At 37.5% G+C, this 21,286-nt stretch overlaps 1 protein-coding gene across 1 annotated transcript in view; it reads right to left on the bottom strand.

The window, feature by feature from the left end:
* Positions 1–3,865: 3,865 nt before the first annotated feature.
* LOC124364136 (protein wingless-like) overlaps positions 3,866–21,286 on the bottom strand; it is a 40,656-nt gene continuing 23,235 nt past the window's right edge. The window contains 3 exon segments of the mRNA XM_046819364.1: positions 3,866–5,423; positions 5,426–5,785; positions 9,742–10,043. Coding sequence (XP_046675320.1) covers positions 5,283–5,423; positions 5,426–5,785; positions 9,742–10,043 — 803 coding nt within the window. The 3' untranslated portion in view covers positions 3,866–5,282.

Below are 21,286 nucleotides of genomic sequence, written 5' to 3'. Positions count from 1 at the left end.
TTGCTGCTAATAACTACAGTATGGGGTGCCAATAACTGAATGTCTCTTGCTGCTAATAACTACAGTATGGAGTGCCAATAACTGGATGTCTCTTATTGCTAATAACTACAGTATAGGGTGCCAATAACTGAATGTCTCTTGCTGCCAATAACTACAGTATGGGGTGCCAATAACTGGATTTCTCTTGCTGCCAATAACTACAGTATGGGGTGCCAATAACTGAATGTCTCTTGCTGCCAATAACTACAGTACGGGGTGCCATTAACTACTGATCTAAGTTAATTTTTTTATAAATATTAAATCGCTATATCGAATAAGGTGTCGATTTTATATCATTATCATGTATTATGTACCACCATTACTCTTAACAAAAACGTTACTAAATAATTTAAGTTTTCATGTACAGTGTAGATAAAATTTAATGAACATACACAGATTGCTAAAATTGCCAATAACTGGCGATTTACTCTACAAAACCTTCCGTAAAATAGTTATGTATTAACAGATTTTTACAAATTATGTATCCTTGGAAAGTAAAAGTTATTTAAAAACTTTTTTGTGTTTTATTAAATTTTGATGATTTCATAAACTAAAACTTAAATGGTCGCCATCTTGAAAATATTGAAATGATTTTTTAATATTTTTTCTCACATAATACCTTCTGAAATAGACCCGTTTACCAAGTTTTGTAACAATCGTTAAGATAAACAATAAAGATAAAATTGTTTTAATAAAACAAAAAACAAAATGTATAGTTGTTTAACAAGCGGAAACTGGAAAACATTATTGTTCATTTTTATCTTAGGTTCAGCATGATTCTTAGATGGCACGAAAACTTTTAATGATTTCCAGGCTTTTACTTATGAGTTGTAAAGAAATCAAGTTAAGAGTCAAAAGGGTATTTTGGCATCCAAGAAATATAGCAAAGACCACAACTTCAACTGTTGGTAATAAACGAAACAATGAAGGACTTCTGGATTGCTTTTTAATATTTGGATAGAAAATTAATACCATCTACGAAGACGCATTTCACAAAATTGCACCTCAAACAACTTGTATTTAGTTACATGAGAGTTTCAAGTTAAGAATTTTGGGTTTATTTAAAATTATCATATTCCAAATAAAATTGTGAACGTCAGATCTGCCTTACAGATTTACTATACGGAACAAAAACAAAATTTTAGATGATCCAGCTAGATAATTACTAGAAACGAATTTGTAGAGCTACAATAAAGGGTGTTTCATCAATCTTTAGCTTGTGTAATTCTAAATTAAGATCTATAAAACAGATCATTTACAAATAATAACTTCCAGTTATTATGGCGATAACAACAAAAAGGTATAAAAACATTTTTTTAGGTTAAACAGACTTAAAAATTAATTTCTCCCTCAAGTCTCGTTTAAGGTGGTGAGAAAAAACGTGCCATAAGTTTTAAATTTACGTTTTGACTCTAAATTTCGTCAGATCTCGTGAACACTTGTGAGGATAATGGAATGTAGTTTAATTATAGTAATTACATTCACAGTGGAATCCACTTAGAGATTTAACAGTGCAAGTGCGTCTAAGGAAAATTTTATTTTTGGTAGACCTTATACACAAAATCAGTTTATTTCCTTGACAACTTGGTAGCACTTAGAGAAATAACTTCACGGAACGTGGCCCTCAGAGCCCAAAACCACCCCTCGTTCGAAAGTTTACACATACAACTAGTGGGAACTATAACTCCCCCCCCCCCCCCCAAACAACCCAAACAAGATGAAGTCTTGTACAAATTTGAGCAAGTAAACATCTCGTTATAAAAAAGTTTCTTTCGTCAGCTCAACTAACATGGCGAACATTAAAATCTTCAAAATTCACAATACGTTAGTTATGAACCTATAGAAAAATTAAAATGTGTTCAGAAATTCTAATGCATTTTCTAAAATTGTAATAATAAACTAATTTCTTTGTTGATACAATTTTTAAGTCTTGATTACGTGTGATTTACAAAAGTATAATTTGTTAAGGAAACAGGAACAGCTTCTTCAGGTAGATTAGATTGCAGATCTCGAAACGTAGTGTTACTGATTTTTTGTTTCACGGAACGATGGAAAATGTCCGGAAAAATCGTGTTTCTTTCACAATCCTTTCATCGTCAAAAATAAACTTCAAACAGTCATTTGTATTTCATCTGCCAGAAAATTTACGTACTTCTCCCAACTGATCTGGAGTGGCTACTTAAATCAAACTCTATAGTATACATTGAATAATCTCCTGAAACAATGCATAATATGTTTAAATAAATAATAGGTTAGTTATTTTTATTTCTGTTCTGTTAAATTTTACCTCTTTTAAAATTTTTATAAACCTGTATTCTGATATATTTTAGTTACGGGCCTAAAAATTGTTATAGTACTGGTCATTATACAAATTTCAGGTCTTATTTTAGAATTTAACTGCCCCAATAGTTATAAATACTGTTTTAGCACTAGATAAAATATTTAAAAAATTGTTATGAATGGTTATTGGTGTTAAATTTTAACTCCCTTCTTTAAATTATCAATTCAGAGATTCACGTAAGTGCTAAGTTGGTTCATTGATAGAAATGGAGCCCCTGAAATAGGGGTGGATGTGGGCAAGGTTGCAAGCGTGTATTGAACTTGCCAAATTATTTTGAAGGCTCCCTTGCATACATTGCGAAAATTGCGAGTGATTAACTTTCGCAAATACATTTAAACATTACATTTTGACTTTTAAAACTTTTAATTTTGTGGTTATAAATTCACGTTTGTTAAATTTTTACGCAGTAGTTATATAAACTAAATGTAGTAAAAGTGTGTACGAATAACGTACCTTTCATGGGAAGGGTTGATTCAATGTGAAAAAGTTTAGTGTTAAGATTTTATATAATTATTATAAAAAGCAATGAAAACCCTTAACAATGCCATATAGTTTCCTAATATTTGTGTAATCCGTAGATTTTTGTACCCTTATTATGCATTAATTCACAAGTTTCTATGCAAATAATAATATTGGATATACTTAGCCATTAATTATTTATCAAGATTTCGTGGTTTTAATAAAATCATCTGTTCCCAAAGTAGGAAACAAGTGATGATTATATTTAAAACCCAAAATTATATATGTTCCCACTTACCATATTTGATAGTAAATATCATCAATTATTAATGCTGATTTTCAGTTTGCAACCTTTACTTCTTACATATAAAATAATAAAGTTAAAACTCCCACCCGCCTTTATGAAGGAAGGCATTCAATGATTTACAAAGTAAATAATTAACATGCATCAGATTTTTATGTATTTTCACTTTCTCTCTTCTTTATTCACTACATTCACAATAAGCCTCGATGATTTTTATTGTTTATCGACCACTTTCGACACTTCAAGAACTAATAATTTAGTATTTATCTACGTCGTTATAAACATTGAATAGCGAAATATTACCAAGCTAAAATAAATCATTCAAGTCTGTATGCACTAATATTCATTCACTAGAATTTTTAGTTGCGTAAACAGGATAGCAATATTGTTGTTTAACAAGGTGTATAATGGTATTTGATTAAGTTCAAAGGATGTTTCAATTAAATTGAGCAACATCGTATTTACGTACATTTGCATATAAATATTTCAATTATTACATTGCAATTGTCATTATACCAAATCCAGTCAAAAACAGTTCATTGCATTGGAATTTTAATAATTTTTTACTTCAATAGCTGTTTTATTTTGTCTAGTTTGTAAGCTATTCGATTGAAATATCAAATTTTATTTCTATACAAGTTCTAGTTTCAGAATAGTTGAAGTAGATTTGTAAATCTAACTGGGAGGAAAACAGGTGTGAAGTCATAATAAGTATCCAAACATGCTAGTCAGACTTTTGTATTTTATATAAATACCATCGTCATAAAACAAAGAACAATATCTACAATAAATGGAAAGGAAATTTAAACGTGCTAGCAAGTTTTCTAGGACTCGAAACGTTCAACTCTTAAAAGTACAGGCAACATAAGAAAGTTCACTTCCTCGATACAATTAATAATTAAAGCATTTTGTTCATCATAAAGCCCACTTGAGTAACAAGGTCAGTCTATTTAGTTAAAGTATTAACACTTCTGAAACCTTAGTCAGAACTTCCTGTTTAGGTTTAAAAGACAGTTACATTTAAGAATGTTATTTCATATTCCATAAATTTAGTTTAAGTATACAACACAGTAAAAATAAAAGTACGTAATTAAAGAACATTAAAGCTGTTGCGCTATCTTAAAGCTATAAATAATGTGCAATTTCTGTATTTATATCGTTGTCATTGTAAACTATTATGAAAAAAATTGAAAGAATTTTTGCCTGTATTGTCTATTATGTAAAAGGATTTTGTTCACTTTTAAAGAGAAAAAGTAACAAATTTGTTTAAGAAATCTTATTTTTACTAAATGACTTACGCAAATATATAATTGTTTATAGTAATTTCATTTAATGCTAGAGTACTAAATTGTATTTCTATTAATACGACATTTAGTTTCACTTTTATTTGATGCAATGCACCGTTGAAAATTGTAAAATAGTGATCACAAATAATAACAACATTTACAATACAATTATGTTGAACTGTAATGTACTCAGGTAACGACATTTTCGTTCAAGCTTTCAATACTAAGTTTATTGAGCATACGACTATAAAAATACTGTTATTCTTTCTCCATGGCAGAACCATTCAATATAATATAAAATACTCATTATAAAAAACTACTTAACCTATGATTACGTATATCTATATTAAAATAATACTGATAATTTACATACACAAATATTACATCATTCACTTTATACACTGCTTGCATGATAATACTTACAAAAGCCGCTAAAAAACTTCACAAATATTTATACAACATTACAAACAATTTACAAAATAAATAGAATAAATTAATTTAGGAAGACGACTGCGTTGACAGATAAGGACATTTGTACATAGACTAACGAATATACATCACGTGACTCTAACCTACTTTACTCTTGGACTTTTTGGTTCAAAGTTCAAAAGCATTGTCCGACCGTCTCCAGGACGGTTTTTGTTGGGTGGGACACAAGGACTTAAGGTGATAGCGAGGACTAATCGTTACTTGACCAATTCCACTTTGTGTCAGAAGGAACGGTGAATTCAAAAATTCTGTCGTTCCTTGGAATCGGCAAGGAAAGGCACAACCTGTTAGCGTACGCTAAGTTCAGTCTTTGTACAACTCAGGGGGAAGTATGTATAGGGGTAAGTATGTAAGTATCTAGTGTCTACAGGCAAGTATGGATGGTCTTTTTGGTCCTGCACAGTTTGCACTTGACTTCACAGCACCAGTGGAAGGTGCACGAACACCGCTCCACCACCACGATCTCCTGTGTCCTGTACCCGCGGCCACAGCACATGAGGTCACACACCCGTCCACCCCGATACTGGTGTCGTTACACTGTCTCCCGTGCGTCCCTTGGATGCCCAGCTTGGGGTTGCGCTCGCAGAACATCGGCGAAGGCTCCAAGTACACGAGGTCCTTCACTCCGGGAGGCTTGTGCTCGGGGTTGTAAGGCTTCAGCTGGAAGTTGTACTTCCCCTTCTTGCCGCCTCCTCCACGGAGACTCCCGGCGTTGCTCACCATGACCCTGGAGGCTCCGTCGAAGCGGTCCTTCAGGTTGTCCCCGACCACGCGGAAGCTGGGGAGTCGCATCCAGCACGTCTTCACGGTGCAGGACCCGGACATTCCGTGGCACTTGCACTCCTGCCGCATCTCGGCCGCGACGTGCTGTAATGAACGTGATCACGTTAGACAAAGACAGTGGAAGACGTGAAAATTAGACAGGAATACCATGCAAATGTTCTCAATCAAACTTCTACATTGAAGGAGGAGCTCTTCTTATTGGAAAAATTATTTTCTATAAAAAAAATTCACAGTTGTCTAATAATTTTAATTAGACCTTTCGACATGTAAGACTCCATCGTCAGGTGAAAATCAACAATTGGAAATAGTATAAGTGTTTTACAATTTAAAACAATTGTAAGCTGAATAAATCTTAATGCGAGATTGTATAATCAAAAGTAAAACTAAATAAATAATTTTAAAAATTAAAATTATTGGACAATTATGAGTGTTCTTTTATAGGAAATGATAGAAAACAATTCTACATGTGTATATCAATAAATTTTCAATTTGATCAAATAACTGATAATGGACGTATGAATAACGTATTATTATTTGTTATTCTTCATTTCAGAATCTATAGTTGAGAAATAATCTAAATAAGACATAGGGATTAGCTACATTTTCTCACATAACTCTTAATAGACGTAAGAGCGTTTATTATTTGTTCAGATTCCATATTTGAGAAATAATCTAAACAAGACGTACGAATAGACTTTAATTATATTGTATTTAATTTTTGGTAATTTTAAACTGTCACAAACATATTCTTTCTTCTATTAAAATGTTTTACTGCCCAAAAAAATATTGAAATTGTAAACAAACCCCTAGTTGAATATTAGTAGTTATTAACTGTATTTAAAGTTTTACGGTTATTTGTACTAATATTTAAGTTTATTACACATTTATTTTTTCACTTTGTAAATTTTGTCCATCGGACCGAATATTTTATAACGTGGTCAAAACCGCTCTAGTAACATAGGAATTGGATGAATAAGAAAAAGAACACGAACTACAATTTTCAGATCATTAATTATCTCAAAGAGCTCAATAATCGAATATTTCAGTTGGGAAGATATTGCGTAATTGTGTAAATATACGAAAGGAACTGAGCGAAACAATTGTGTCAGTACGTGTGAGGTGGGAGAAGATGGAGTTGTTTGTGTCGGACAGTCAGTGGGGTAGTGGGGGGGGGAGCATCTGCCCGAGAACACTTTGGCCACGGCGAATTTCAATGGTAATTTGTCATTAAAAAAGAAATTCCTCGAGAGGGGAAAGGAGATTAGTTCCCGAGAGTGGAGGTGTCGTTCTTTGTACCTTTGAGATGCGTAACGAACGAGCGCCTCTGTTACCGACCTGGGTGGCAGGTCTGGACCTCCCTTCTCAACCTTACACCTATTTCCCTACATCTCCCATTTGTATGCTTGTCTCCCGTTTGTTCACTCGACCACAAATCGTTCCGTGCTTTTGTTTCCTTTCTTGTCTCGCAATGGACGCCCTCTTTCTCAGCTAGCCTCGAAACCAGCCGCTTCTTCACCTCGTTTCTCTTCCAAACTCATTTTTCCGGAAGAACCACAGGGAATTCGGTTACAAGTTGCTATTTTTATAGCAAAACCACTAAAGTTTATAATTCACAATGAAAGCATGGCAGGATCATCAAAAATATTTAAATCACTTTTTCTAAAACACTTGTGACCCCATAACAATTATTAGGCCTAAGGGTTCTCCAATCTCCAGCCTCCATCATACCACTCACTAAGCCCACAGTCTTTAAAAGCAGAAAACCATATTCTACGGTGACCTCCACTTTAACATTCCTGGCCGTACATAAAGCACGCTCTCAAGGTGAAAGAGCTCTCCTGTTGCTGCCAAGGAAAGCCGTGAAAGATGAGACAAAGGGTTAGGGGTTGCGCAAGCATTGTTGTAGGCCATATGCATAAATACCGTAGTGATAGACAGAACAATCGAGGTGCTGCTGACTGCTTCATCAGCCTGTCCGACTATCAATTACCCGAGCAATTACAGCTTCTTGTCCATTCCACTCCCTCGACTGTTGTAAATCATTTATATGGACCGTGTGCAACCTGCTAACGATCCCTCGTTTTTGTCTATGCACTCGACTTCATTGCAGTTTAGTGCTTCGTTACCAGGGGAAGCCTGTGTTTTACTGGCAGCAGAGCTCTCAATCTGCGACACTTTCTTGACTCACGAGAATGATTTTCCAGTGGGGTACGCTGGGTTCGTTGTGGATTCTAGAACAAAAAGATCCACACACTGGAAGTGTTCTCGTGTACTTTGCCTCCAAGAGCAATTCTCGCAAATAAATTTGAGCACAAAATCGACACTCCAGAATACCAGAACTTCCACCTCGACGCCTCCTGGCCCGGACGTGGGCGCTGCCGAGTTGAGATCACCGCGTTTCATCACCCGGACCATACCTGGTTGCACAACGCCATGACTAATGTCCACGAGCAAACTCATTTGTTTCCCGTCCAAAAGGTAGAGATCATTTTTTGCTCGGTGGGCTGTAATTGTTAGGGTTATTAGCAGTCGGAGGCGTGATAATGGAGGGAAATGCCATCACTGGAGCGCCACGCCATCTATCTGCTGCGGTCACTAAATGAACCGTTTATCCTTAATCGCTAGCCAGAGCGGACCCGGCGAAGCGAGGCACGTCCACGCCATGTCGCTTCTGCGGTGTCCAGCCAGAACATTGGCTTTCTTCTAGTTCTACTTCATTTCTTCACAGACCGACAGTCTGCTTCGATGGAACCCCTCTTGAAATGTCCAGTCGGTAATTTCTTCTCGGATCTACTCCCTTTTTACAGACTGTTTGTTGCAGAAGGAGTTGCGAAATGCCATCCAAAAACATCTTGGGGCTAATCGTAACAGAAATCATTACTTGTGTCATTGTCAACTATGACAATTAAGAAAATCAAGGCAGTACTGCCCATTCTCACCTTCACGTGCTTCTGAGTTTTAAATTATCATGAAATGTTTTGATGAAAATAACGCTTGCCACCAACTCCATCCTCAATTCTCCTTCATGCATACAGGCTGTGCCGGAACTAGTTCGGCCAAAACTGCACATTTGGGTAAAAAAAGACTTTTCTTCCGCTCTAGAAACGTCTTACAAAAGTATCTGTACTTAAAACGGCATTGTTGAACGCCTACTGTCGCAGCTGTAGAACAAAGCTCGGCTCCTCGCTGAGCAGATAATATCGGGAAAAAGAACTGAACGCTACAATTACGGCACAAAGGCACAGTAGCGGGCCGTACAATCGACATAAGTGATTGTAAATAACTGGTTAGAGCTGTGAAGTGAAATGTCACGGGATGGAAGTAACTGAAAAGGTGAACAAGACGTCAGGTGTGCAGTTCGTCACGGCCCCATGTCGATGCCCCGCTGTGCGTCTTTCCACGCATTACAGTAGCCTGACGTGCAACTGTCACCGTTTAGCCCTGATTCCATCCATAACTGCCCCCCGTGTTGGCCTCGCCGAGCCTCGGACTGACCGCCGGTGTCACAGCGAGACTTGACAAACTGGGCTGCGATCATCTGTGGCCTACCCGGCTGCAGAGGTCGCGACCCTTTCTGGTCAAGCCTTTGGTGGCAGTGCCTACTAGGAGAATTGTATATTGGAAGAGGATCGTTCTAGCGAAATGAAAAGGAGATGTATTTACGTGGAGGTTAGATCTCGACTGGATCTCAAAAGTCAATTGATTAAAACAAACAATTTAAAGACCTTTTCTCGGGTATCGCAAAAAATGTTACATTCCCTTTCAAGATCTATATATTGTTTTGCCAAATTAGGTGTTCTCTAGTGGCTAAGAAGATAACTGTTCTCGGGTATCGCCAAAAATACTTATATTCCTTTTCAAGATCTATGTATTGCTTTGCCAAAATAAGTGTTCTGTCGTGGCTAAGAAGATAACTGTTCTCGGGTATCGCCAAAAATACTTATATTCCTTTTCAAGATCTATGTATTGCTTTGCCAAAATACGTGTTCTCTAGTGGCTAAGGATATTTTGGATGGTAAAGTGCTTCTAAGGATCCTTACCGCTCTCCCAGCCTCGTTGTTGTGGAGATTCATCATCTCCCTGAGGGTCCTCCCTCTCTCTCCCGTGTCGACGAACTCTCGGGAGAACTTGTACCCGAAGCCGATGTTGTCGGAGCAGCCACCCCATTCCCAATCCCGCACTCCTGTGGCGCTGTTGGGCCCCGCGGTGTTGGGTCCTCCACGGGCTTGGTGGCTGTAGTCGCAGGTACAGGACTCTATGGTGCCTTCGCTGCAGGAGCGGGCCACGGCGTGAGTCACAGCCGCAGAAGTGATTGCGTAAATAAACGCCGTCTCTCGGCAACCTGCAAATAAACAAAGAGGGTGAAATATCTCCATCGTGTTTTCGTTCGTTTCAAAAATACCCAACAATCCTAAGTATGACTGATGGTCAGTATATTTAATGATATGATAGTAAGTTGCAAATCAGAGAGTTATGTTAAGAAAAAAGATTGTGCATAAGAGGGTACATTGAAGGACCCCCGAAAGAGAAACGATTGATGGCCGTTATGAACGACTAGATTGACAGCAATATTTGGTATTTAAAATTTTAAAATAATTTATTTTAGGGGTCAAAAAAACACAGATAAACAAGTGATTACAGTTAAGAACGACTAGATTAACAACGATATTTGGTCGTTTAAAATGTTATAATCATTTATTTTTAAGAATAGTATTAAAACACGAGAAAAATAAGGAGTAAAATAAATTAACATGATAAGCAATCAAACTGTGTGGACGCACACATAAAATTGTATACTCAAATTAAAATACGTAATGTTCACACACGTCCCCATCTACTAATAACATTAAAACTACTAATTTTAATGGAGGAACTAATATTTAATATTAATAATTACAATTCAATCGTAGCATCTTCTTATGATTACCATACTTAAAATATTTGGTACAGTTCTTGAGTTTATAAACAGATACTATTAGCATTAGTAAATAAATAAATAATATTTTGAAATAAGAATATTGAAAACGATCACACTGACCTTGTTCAACAATCCCAATAATGGTGCAGAAAAACGTTACCCGACAAAGGCGTTGACAAAGTAAGCTAATATTGAAAACGTGTTTTAACACTTTCCTATATTGTTTATTTTGGCCGTGACCTTTCGACACCAAAGGTTTCATCTTAAGGCGGCTCCACAAATAAATGTCTTCAAAGCTTTTAATTATTACGATTAATATTAAAATCCCATATGGCGTAAGTATGCAGACTCAAAAATTTGGAAATATTTCTGCCAGAATGAAGAATTAGATAGGACTACAGTTTACTTTTTTTTAATAAATTGAGTAGAAAGTAGAATGCAATTTCCAACAGAGCTTTCTTCATTGTATATCAGTTTTTTATTCCTTTGTGTGTAATGGTTCCCGAGTATTTAAGTTGGTTTTGTTACTACTTTTATTAATTTTATATGTTTATATGATATTGTAAGTCCTGATTCAATGCAGTGCTTGGCTACACCATATGTTTCAACACTTCTATCTTGTGTGTGTGATAAATGCTTTTTGGAAATTTGTTAATTGGTCTTCTTGTTTGCGGAATATACATTTTGTCACAGTCATTGCATCCAATTGCATAAATACCTGGTTTATGTTTATTTGAAATTTTATTTTTAGGGGTTCCTAATATTTGGGATAGTTTGTTGCTTGTTCTGTGACTAACAAGTAAGATTTAGTAACTACTATTTTTAAATGTTTACAATTGATCAAGGGTCTTCAATAGTAAGCTAACCCTCAAACATGCAACTAATCAGATTACATATAAAGCAACGACAGCATTACTTAACTTACTGAGTTAAAATCCATTTAGTATGTGAACGGCTGTTTTCAATCTTTTGCAAAAAAGACTATTATTAACAGGTTACTTTAACAAGAACAAGTAGGCCTACGGTAAGTTTACTTCTTTCATAGTATGTTCTGCATCTTAGTATTACCCATTTAAAGATCAACGCGAATTTTCGCGCATTTTCAACGCAAATGCATTAGTTTTTATAATTTTTATTGTTTTTAATATAATAGGCCATTTTTTTATAAAGTTTCACTACAAACAAGCTGTATAAACAAATATAATAATGCATATACCATAGTAATCTGTACTCTATTTTTACTTGCCAATGTAACTATTTACAAAGGTATATTATTTTATCTGTTTACTCTACTTTAACATTGAATTTATTTTGTTTTCATAGCGGTTATAAAGCTGATTGCTAGTAGCTGATCGTTTTATCACTTAAGGAACTGGAGAATTTTTATTTCTGTTTGTCTGCACGATATAATGAACAATATTCGAAATTTTATATGAAGCTTCATTTCTATATAGGCAACATCAAGTTTGATGATGGTGCATGCCACTTCATGGAATTTGGCTGAGCGTTAGCGAACATTTTTACATCGCTCTTATGATGGAACGGTCTCATCTTAACACGGCGGCAACGAGAAAGTTGCGATATAAATAAATTTGTAAACAAATCGAGTACAATATTGTGAAATTTTATCATGTGACAAATAAAACGTGTAGCCTAATGAAATGAACTATAAACTTGAAATTTTGTTTTGTACAAACCGAACTTTTAAATTTGCAATTAATAGAAAAACGTTTCGCACAATTGAGATCTCCATAAAACGTAGAGCTTTAGAGAATGATTCTTCAACGAGGGTCAACGAAATGACTTCAAAACTAGCGTGTTCCCTCGGCTTTGTTCAAAAGGACTCTGGCACATGCCTTTGTACTAATAAGTAATTGGAGTGGACCAAGGGGACAAATTTGGAGGACCGGTACCGTATTACGAAACCACCCTCCGATTGAACCCTTTGACTGGACATTTCTCCAGATAATCGGAGCAGTGACTGGGGTGTATTAGCCGGGTGACTCGCTAGGGCGGGTGACAGAGGATCGCCCTACCCCTGGACAAGGGCGGGTCTCCATAGACGAGCCGTCTCCAGTGACACGCTCAATGAGGGTGAACTACCCCACTGACCGCTCTAGACAATCCTCATGCGAAACCACCTCTGTTCAACCCTTTGTGGGCCTGACAAGAAATTATTTTTTAATAATTATGGACCTCTTTTGTGCGCCCTGAAAGGAGAACCGGGGAGGGGTGCTTTGTACACCCTCCGTTGTTGTCAGATCGGAAATCGTTACCTGCTAATTATCCACTAATACAGGACCTAACTCGTCTTTTTCTTTTACGGAAACTTGTTTTCCGGTTACGCCCCTCCAAACCGCAAACCGAACCTATCCTCTTACCCTCCCTCCCCCTCGGGCACTTTCTTCCGGTCCCGTTTTCCAGATTTCACGTTACCGGCGCGCCCCGGATACGCGGCTATTGAAGAATCCAGCAGCCGCCGTCCTTGTAATTCAAGATTGGAACCAGAAGAAATCTTGGCAATTTCCAACACGAAGGGATTGTACTTTTGTTATTACTTGTCGTCGAGAACAAGTCTATTTTGCCTGTGTTCAGTCCCTCATCTCACAGTAATTGTAATTGTTTGGAGTAATTCCGACGGATCAATCAAGGACTTCGGGGTATAAAAGAGGATCATCAGGAGGATTCTTGTAAACGTCTTTTTCAATCCCTTATCATATTGACTCTGTCTTCATTGTATATCTTCGAGTAAGTGCCTTCAGTACGCTAAGCAATACCTTGATAAGTTTATGTCCAGAAACCTTACCCACACTACAAGGAATACGTCACTTCTGCAATATCATATCCATAGAACATTTTATGTAGAATCCCCATACTACTCTTGTATTACTAATCATCTGCCACTCCAATTGAAAAAAGAGCAATAGTATAAAAAGTTCAAGAAACTTCTCTTGCAATATCCTGTCAATGAATGTCTCTACTGTGTTTCACAATACACGACTTCGCCAGATCGTCCTGTAAGTCACTTTAGACTTATAATAGTCGGGGGCTATGTATGTTCTTCCTTCTTAGTATCTTAGTGATTCTGACTTGTGCAGATTCAATTTGCATGCAATTTTATCAATATGATGCTCGCCTTTATAATACAGTGACTTTGATAGAACTAGTGCTGCTGCTTGCTAAATGTGTTTCATACTTGTTCTTGTGCTTAACGATTCACGCGTGCTTGATGACGTAAATAAATAAATTAAATTTCATCGCTTAGCACTTGCTAACGAAAGGTCTTTGTTTACAATTAATGCATCAAAGTCGGTTGAATGTTGTAATTAAACCATGTTTGGGCATCATCGTTTTAATTATAGTTGTCAATATTCCCTGGGTGTATTGACACTCGACTGAGCTTGGTAATTTATCCGATGACTGTGTTTACAAACACAGCACAGTACAGGAATCCGTGACTGCACGAAGCGCCGTTGCACAGCTCGACCCTGCGCTGTGAACAAGTAACTCAACCTGACCTTATACAGGTGGCATTAGCCTTGCTGCCCATTATGGTGAAACCGTTTCCGAGTGATTCATCACGGTGATTAGCCGAAAGCGGAATCATCGCAAGTCATCTCATTTAAGATCACTCTGGAAAGACAATTGTGTTGTCGACGAGTCATCGATAATTTCCGGATTCTCTCCGGACAGAGTGTCTTCTGCCAGTTATTTTGTACTAATAGGAGTTCCGGCAAGAAGGGATGATTCAACTGGAAATCCGGCAGGAGTACTGTAACGAGAAGTCAGAAGGAATCTTTTGAAGGTCATAGCAGTGTCATCAGCAATGTCCGCTCGGACCTTGTAGAAGTGATAACCCACCGGCGCCCCTAGAAACTTCTAGTCTTCTCCTGCTGCTCCCCGTGCGACTGTCCGGTCCGGTTGACCTCCGCTCGGACCTTTCAGAAGTGGTAACCCACCGGCGCCCCTAGAAACTTCTAGTCTTCTCCTGCTGCTCCCCGTGCGACTGTCCGGTCCGGTTGACCTCCGCTCGGACCTTGTAGAAGTGATAACCCACCGGCGCCCCTAGAAACTTCTAGTCTTCTCCTGCTGCTCCCCGTGCGACTGTCCGGTCCGGTTGACCTCCGCTCGGACCTTTCAGAAGTGGTAACCCACCGGCGCCCCTAGAAACTTCTAGTCTTCTCCTGCTGCTCCCCGTGCGACTGTCCGGTCTGGTTGACCTCCGCTCGGACCTTTCAGAAGTGGTAACCCACCGGCGCCCCCAGAAACTTCTAGTCTTCTTCTGCTGCTCCCCGTGCGACCGTCCGGTCCGGTTGACATCCGCTCGGACCTTGCAGAAGTGGTAATCCACCGGCGCCCCCAGAAACTTCTAGTCTTCTTCTGCTGCTCCCCGTGCGACCGTCCGGTCCGCTTGACATCCGCTCGGACCTTGCAGAAGTGGTAATCCACCGGCGCCCCCAGAAACTTCTAGTCTTCTTCTGCTGCTCCCCGTGCGACCGTCCGGTCCGCTTGACATCCGCTCGGACCTTGCAGAAGTGGTAATCCACCGGCGCCCCCAGAAACTTCTAGTCTTCTTCTGCTGCTCCCCGTGCGACCGTCCGGTCCGCTTGACATCCGCTCGGACCTTGCAGAAGTGGTAATCCACCGGCGCCCCCAGAAACGTCTAGTCTTCTCCTGCTGTTCCCCGTGCGACCGTCCGGTCCGCTTGACATCCGCTCGGACCTTGCAGAAGTGGTAATCCACCGGCACCTCCAGAAACTTCTAGTCTTCTTCTGCTGCTCCCCGTGCGACCGTCCGGTCCGGTTGACCTCCGCTCGGACCTTTCAGAAGTGGTAACCCAACGGCGCCCCCAGAAACGTCTAGTCTTCTCCTGCTGTTCCCCGTGCGACCGTCCGGTCCGGTTGACCTCCGCTCGGACGCAATCATTCGCGTTACTTTGTAAATCTATTAATTCCGTCAGCAATAATTAAATCGTGCCCGAAAGACCGGTTCTGGATCCGGCCACTTTCGTTTTCTCGCCATTCACCGACGGCGGCTGCGGTTCGCTTGTGCGGTTCCTGAAATGTTAATTTTTTGTGATGGCCTTTTATGCTCTATTACATAACTCAGCAGTCTGTAATGAATTTGTCTGCTGTCGCCGTGCGGTTTATCGCTTTACGCCCGCGCCGGCTACCTAGGCCTGGAATTCTAATGAACGACCTCACTGTTTCCCACCGAACAGATGCGCTCGTAAAACGAATGGTTCGCTCATGATCGCTGAGATGTTCTCGAGCTTTCCGACCGAATGCGTGTTTGATTGATGTTGAAAGCTTTTTAATACTTTACGGTGACACTCTCTAAAACTGCAAACTTATCTGTGGGATGTTGTCTAGTCTAAGCCTAAGCGTGATATACCTAGCTGAGCTGTGATAACCGTATTTCGGAAATAAAATATAAAAGATTTTGTAAAGTAAGTTTAGCGTGACTGATTTCAAAATAAAATCCTTAAGGCAGATCACTTCTAGAGCTTGTTTCCAGAACTTTGTAAAAAGTCCGTCCTCATATCGTCCAACTTCTTTCTCTCCTGCAGTGAATTTTTCCCAAATATTCCCAAAACAAAAAATTGTTGTCTACTTATTCTGAAATAATAATTGTTGACTTATAGCGTTTAACTGCGATAGCTTAAGACAAGAATAGATATTACTGTACCGACGAATTTGGAATTTTACAACATTCCTAGCACTTTTTAATTTATCACGGTTGATATTCACAAACAATGGCAAATTCACGGATTTTCTGCAGTCATTCAGTCTTGCACTTATGTAAAAATAGCTTGTGTTGTAATAGCGTTAAGGGATTTGCAGGCCGTGAGAGCAGCAATATATTAAGAGTAACTGAGATGGGTTATGTGATGGAAATAGACTGTTAACTTAGTGAACAATTCATTAACACATGGTGCACATCACGTATGTTTGGGGATTATGTAAACGTAATGTGAACTGTATAGCAGGTACCAGAGCTGCGGGTGCTACTCAAGGTATCGCGTGGTTTGCCACATTTTCACATGAGGCTCGATTAATCGAGGTGATGCAATCGACTTTAGGGCTGGAAATACTTTTATGTTAAATTAATAGTTTTAATATGCACTACTTCTCTGAACACAAAAAAAGCAAAACCTTCTTGTGACATTACAAGTATGTCAAATAGGCAATTTTAATTTAAGACCAAAACGTGCATTTCATTTTTTGTCAACGAAATTTTAGTTTTATAACTAAATAAACATATCATTGTCTGCAGCTATAACTCAAATTAACTTATATAAATTTCAGATTTTTATCTTCAGCCACGATATTCAGCCATTTTTATTTAGCCACGATAATAAAATGGCCTAACTCGTCTACTTTAAATGCATGTAAGTTTTCACTGAGAATGATAAAAATTTTCCAAACCCAAAATTGATTGTATCGCTTTAAAAACGCTAAAACATGGAAATCAACATCCTGCAATTCTTCCAAATCCTAACTTTATTGCATTCACTGAGAATGATAAAAAGTTTTCCAAACCCCAAATCGAATATACCACTTTAAAAACGCTAAAACATGGAAATCGACTTCCTGCAATTCTTCCAAATTCTACCTTTATCGCATCGTTTACGTAGAAGGCAGTTAAGAAACCCCTTAGGTCTGCTCCTCCTCTCGTTGTATTAAAATAAGAACGATGGTACTCGTTTGTTTTCCAACGATCGCCAAGAAAGAGCAAAGATGAGCAAGTGACTCTACCACACGAGGGATTCCAAGCCCTTGAACACCTGTTATAGAAGACGGAGGGCCGCCCCTTTGTCTGTTATCAACCCAAATAGCGTTATCATATCTCGCCAGTTCCAGGAACACGGGGCAACACGCGTGTTCGGGTTGAGTACACCTTGTTTGCTAACGATAGCTGGAAATATATTCATCTAATATTTTGATACCATAAAGCGATAACGACACAACTATGTGAGTGTGGACCGAACGGCCCCTTCCCTTCCCACACAATCTGGGACCGTTATTCACGAGAACTCCTAGATTTATCAGAAAACGCTAAATCCCTCCTCCTCCTCCTAGTTGGGATATTTTGTTGTATTTCTAACGATAAATCTGTCAACACCGATCACAGAATGATTAACACAGATCTCAGTGTTGTGATGCCATATTCGTATAAGTAAAGGTACGTTTACACTAGTAAACACAAATGAGAAATGTGCAACATACTTGTTCGATTCGAAAACATTTGCTTACTCAAAAATTCAATATTTTGTGTGACCTTCAACATTATCTAATGCTCTTTTAGTGAATAAAGTTTTCATAAACATTGGCTTGTGTGAGGTGATAACTGAAGCTTGTGTGATTTATACAATACATTTTGTAGGTGTTTAAGTTTTGTTTTTATTGTGTTTAAATTGTGTTAGTAATTTTTATAACTTTTAATTTTTGTTGCTATTGAATTCGACTGGAGTCGATAAACAATACTGCAACTCTTTGCTTTAGTGTATTATACTTTACTTAAGTATATTTAAACTGTTAATACTTTTTTCTCTTTTTGCTGTCCCTATACTGGATAATTGGGTAGCATTTTTTTTCTAATAAGTACAATTAAACTTCTCTGCTAAAGAGATTAAGGTCAGATGTCATACTGTTAAAAAGCTATTTTCCTCTCTGTTGCTCTTTTCTTCAAAATCCTCCAAGAGTTATTATATTTACTTGGGCAAAGTTTAAAGTTTCTCAATATTCCAAGTCCAAATCGATTCTTGCTTAAAGGAATGCTTGGGTCAGTGATGTCGTTCAGTTTTATATTATAATAATGTATTATTTGACAGAACATACAATATTAAACTGAGAAATAACTTTGCCTCTTGTGAGGAATGATATTCTTTCCCGTACAATATGCACTCATTGCATATAAAGCTACTAAAGTTCTTGTACCAAAATTATAAATACATAATTGTACTAAAAGTATAAATCTTAGATGTTTTACAAGGAGCAAACATCAACAGTGATATCACAAACATATTGTGTAGTGTTATGTATGTAGTCATTCCCTGCAGTGATTTTGTACACAAACATATTGTCTTATTCGAACATTACTTTATTTTAGATTCTGAATAATCATCTCCCAAATTACCGTATTGGTTACATAGTTTAATTATTTATTGTATGAACCAATGTACCATAACACCCTGCCACGTATTAGATATGTAGCCTCGAAAAGTGTTTGATAAATATGTATACAATAATAAAACCTTTTAACACTTTTTTATGTATTTTTATTTTGTAAGATGTACATTTCAAATTCTAAGAATTTATCTTCAGGTACTAATTTTCATAGTATACCTTAACCTAATAGTACCTGAAGATGAATTCTTAGAATTTGAAATGTACATTGTACGAAAAAAAAATTAAAATACATCAAAAATTGTTAAAAAGGTTTATTATTGTATACACACCCTGTTACAGTTTTAACGGCCCTTTCCTAAGGGCCTAGAAAGAACAACAGCTCCCAAATTCAATTATAATAACTATACAAATCCTGTAAACTTGTAATGTATAAATAAATAATGTATATACTCCAAAATGCACATCACGATTACATTTTCATTATTTGAAATGTGTTTTTATTGACATCCACAAATACAGAATTTCAGCACCGGAGTTCTGATAGCTTCTGAGATGAAGGGACGTAAATTGATTTATGCGGGATAGGACTATAAGGAATTGATTGACAAAGAGTGAACTCCTGGCACGGTGAATATATGGATACATCGACCCTATCAAAATAATTTCAAGGAGATGTTGAAGTCTCCCGGATGGGTCGAGCAGTAGCTCTGACGTGATGTCATTATCTAAAATATTATCTTGTCCTGTCCGGGCCAGTCTGCAGTGACAGAGCCCGAATCCGAGCAACACGCTCTCGGATCTGACAAGAACTGTTTGAGCGTGCTTTTAACATTACAGATCGAATCTGGCACTCGGCCTCGCTGACAGCAATGTGTTCATTAGCTCGCCGCATAATGCTTTTATGTGCGTAGCGGCAGAAGACACGGAGAGAAAATAATAAAAGAGTGAGACGGGGTCAGAGGTTAGACGAGGAGCGAAGTTGTGGCGCCCTCACACCCAGGAGGCGGCTCTAACTGGCCGCTCGCCGTCCGCTGTTCTCGGAACAATACTACATATTACACTCCCTAGGTACGATACTACCATATTACACTCCCTAGATACAATACTACCATATTACACTCCCCAGGTACTGGTGGCCTACAAGAGAGTAATAATAATTCCCAAAAACACATTCTCAAGCGCTCATGATCTTACTGCGTATGCTGCACATTATTTAAAACATGGAAAGATCAGTGGGTCTAAAACTGACACTTGGAGGACTCCATAGTAATAATAGTTTTAAAGTAATTGGTGAGCCACATTTTAAATTTTGACACGGCTTTGGATATTTAGTGCAGAAATAACAATAAGTTATTTGGATTAAGTGGAATTGTTACTACCATGTTACACTCCCTAGGTACGATACTACCATGTTACACTCTCTAGGTCTGATACTACCGTATCACACTCCCTAGGTACGATACTACCATATTACACTCCTAGGTCTACAAGAGAATAATAACAATTCCGAATAACACATCCTCAAGTGCATTGATCTTACTGCGTATGCTACACATTATTTAAAACATGGAAAGATCAGTGGGTCTAAAACTGACACTTGGAGGACTCCATAGTTTTAAAGTAATTGGTGAGCCACATTTTAAACTTTGACACGGCTTTGGATATTTAGTGCAGAAATAACAATAAGTTATTTGGATTAAGTGGAACTGTTATACAGTTTTATAATACAAAGGGCGTTTATCAACTCTTTTCAATATACAACATTTGTGTTTGACACAAGACCACTGCATATTCTTTCACGTTCGTAGTACACACTTTTGGACGATACTGAAATGTAAATACACTCTTTATTCTAAATAAAGTCTATGATGCGGCTTTACTACCTAATTAATGTTGATCTTTTCCCCAATTATTTTCATACGTATTCCAATCATTTTCTGTGTTGCACGTATACACGTTTTGGTTACTCTAATTCAGTTTCAAATCCTAATAATCGTTTGTTGATAAAACGCAAGGATACTGCATATACGCAATTAGGTATTTGTATTTAGGTCGTCTTTATTTTTTATTTTGCGATCTGGTGAATTTGAATACAAGTATGGTACATCTTACGAAAGTAATTTTAGAGAACTGAACAAATAATACAAACAGAATTTAATGTAAGGATAACAAATCTTAAATAACAAATCTTAAATAACAAAACAAATATATATTTGCTTCGGTCAGTGCTTGGATAAAATAACATACCATGGTAGTCGTTGAGAGTGAAAGAATATATAATTAGGTTAAATATACTTAAAATGAAATAGTTTTTAATGTAAATAAAATCTGTTTCAGGTATTGTCGTACAAATAAATAAGTTTTTGTTACTCGAGTAACGGAACCTTTATATCTATAACTTCTTCACAAGCAATCTTTATGTGCACAAACTAGCATTAAATGTTTAATTTCCAGCATTATGCCAATATGTGACAAATAATTTTATTTTGAAACGTTAAGTTAATTTCATGCGTGTACAATTTGTTCAAAATTAAC

The sequence above is a fragment of the Homalodisca vitripennis genome, chromosome 6 (assembly GCF_021130785.1).
Source record: "Homalodisca vitripennis isolate AUS2020 chromosome 6, UT_GWSS_2.1, whole genome shotgun sequence".
In the NCBI taxonomy this organism is placed as follows: Eukaryota; Metazoa; Arthropoda; class Insecta; order Hemiptera; family Cicadellidae; genus Homalodisca; species Homalodisca vitripennis.
This window is presented reverse-complemented; position numbering and strand designations above follow the sequence as displayed.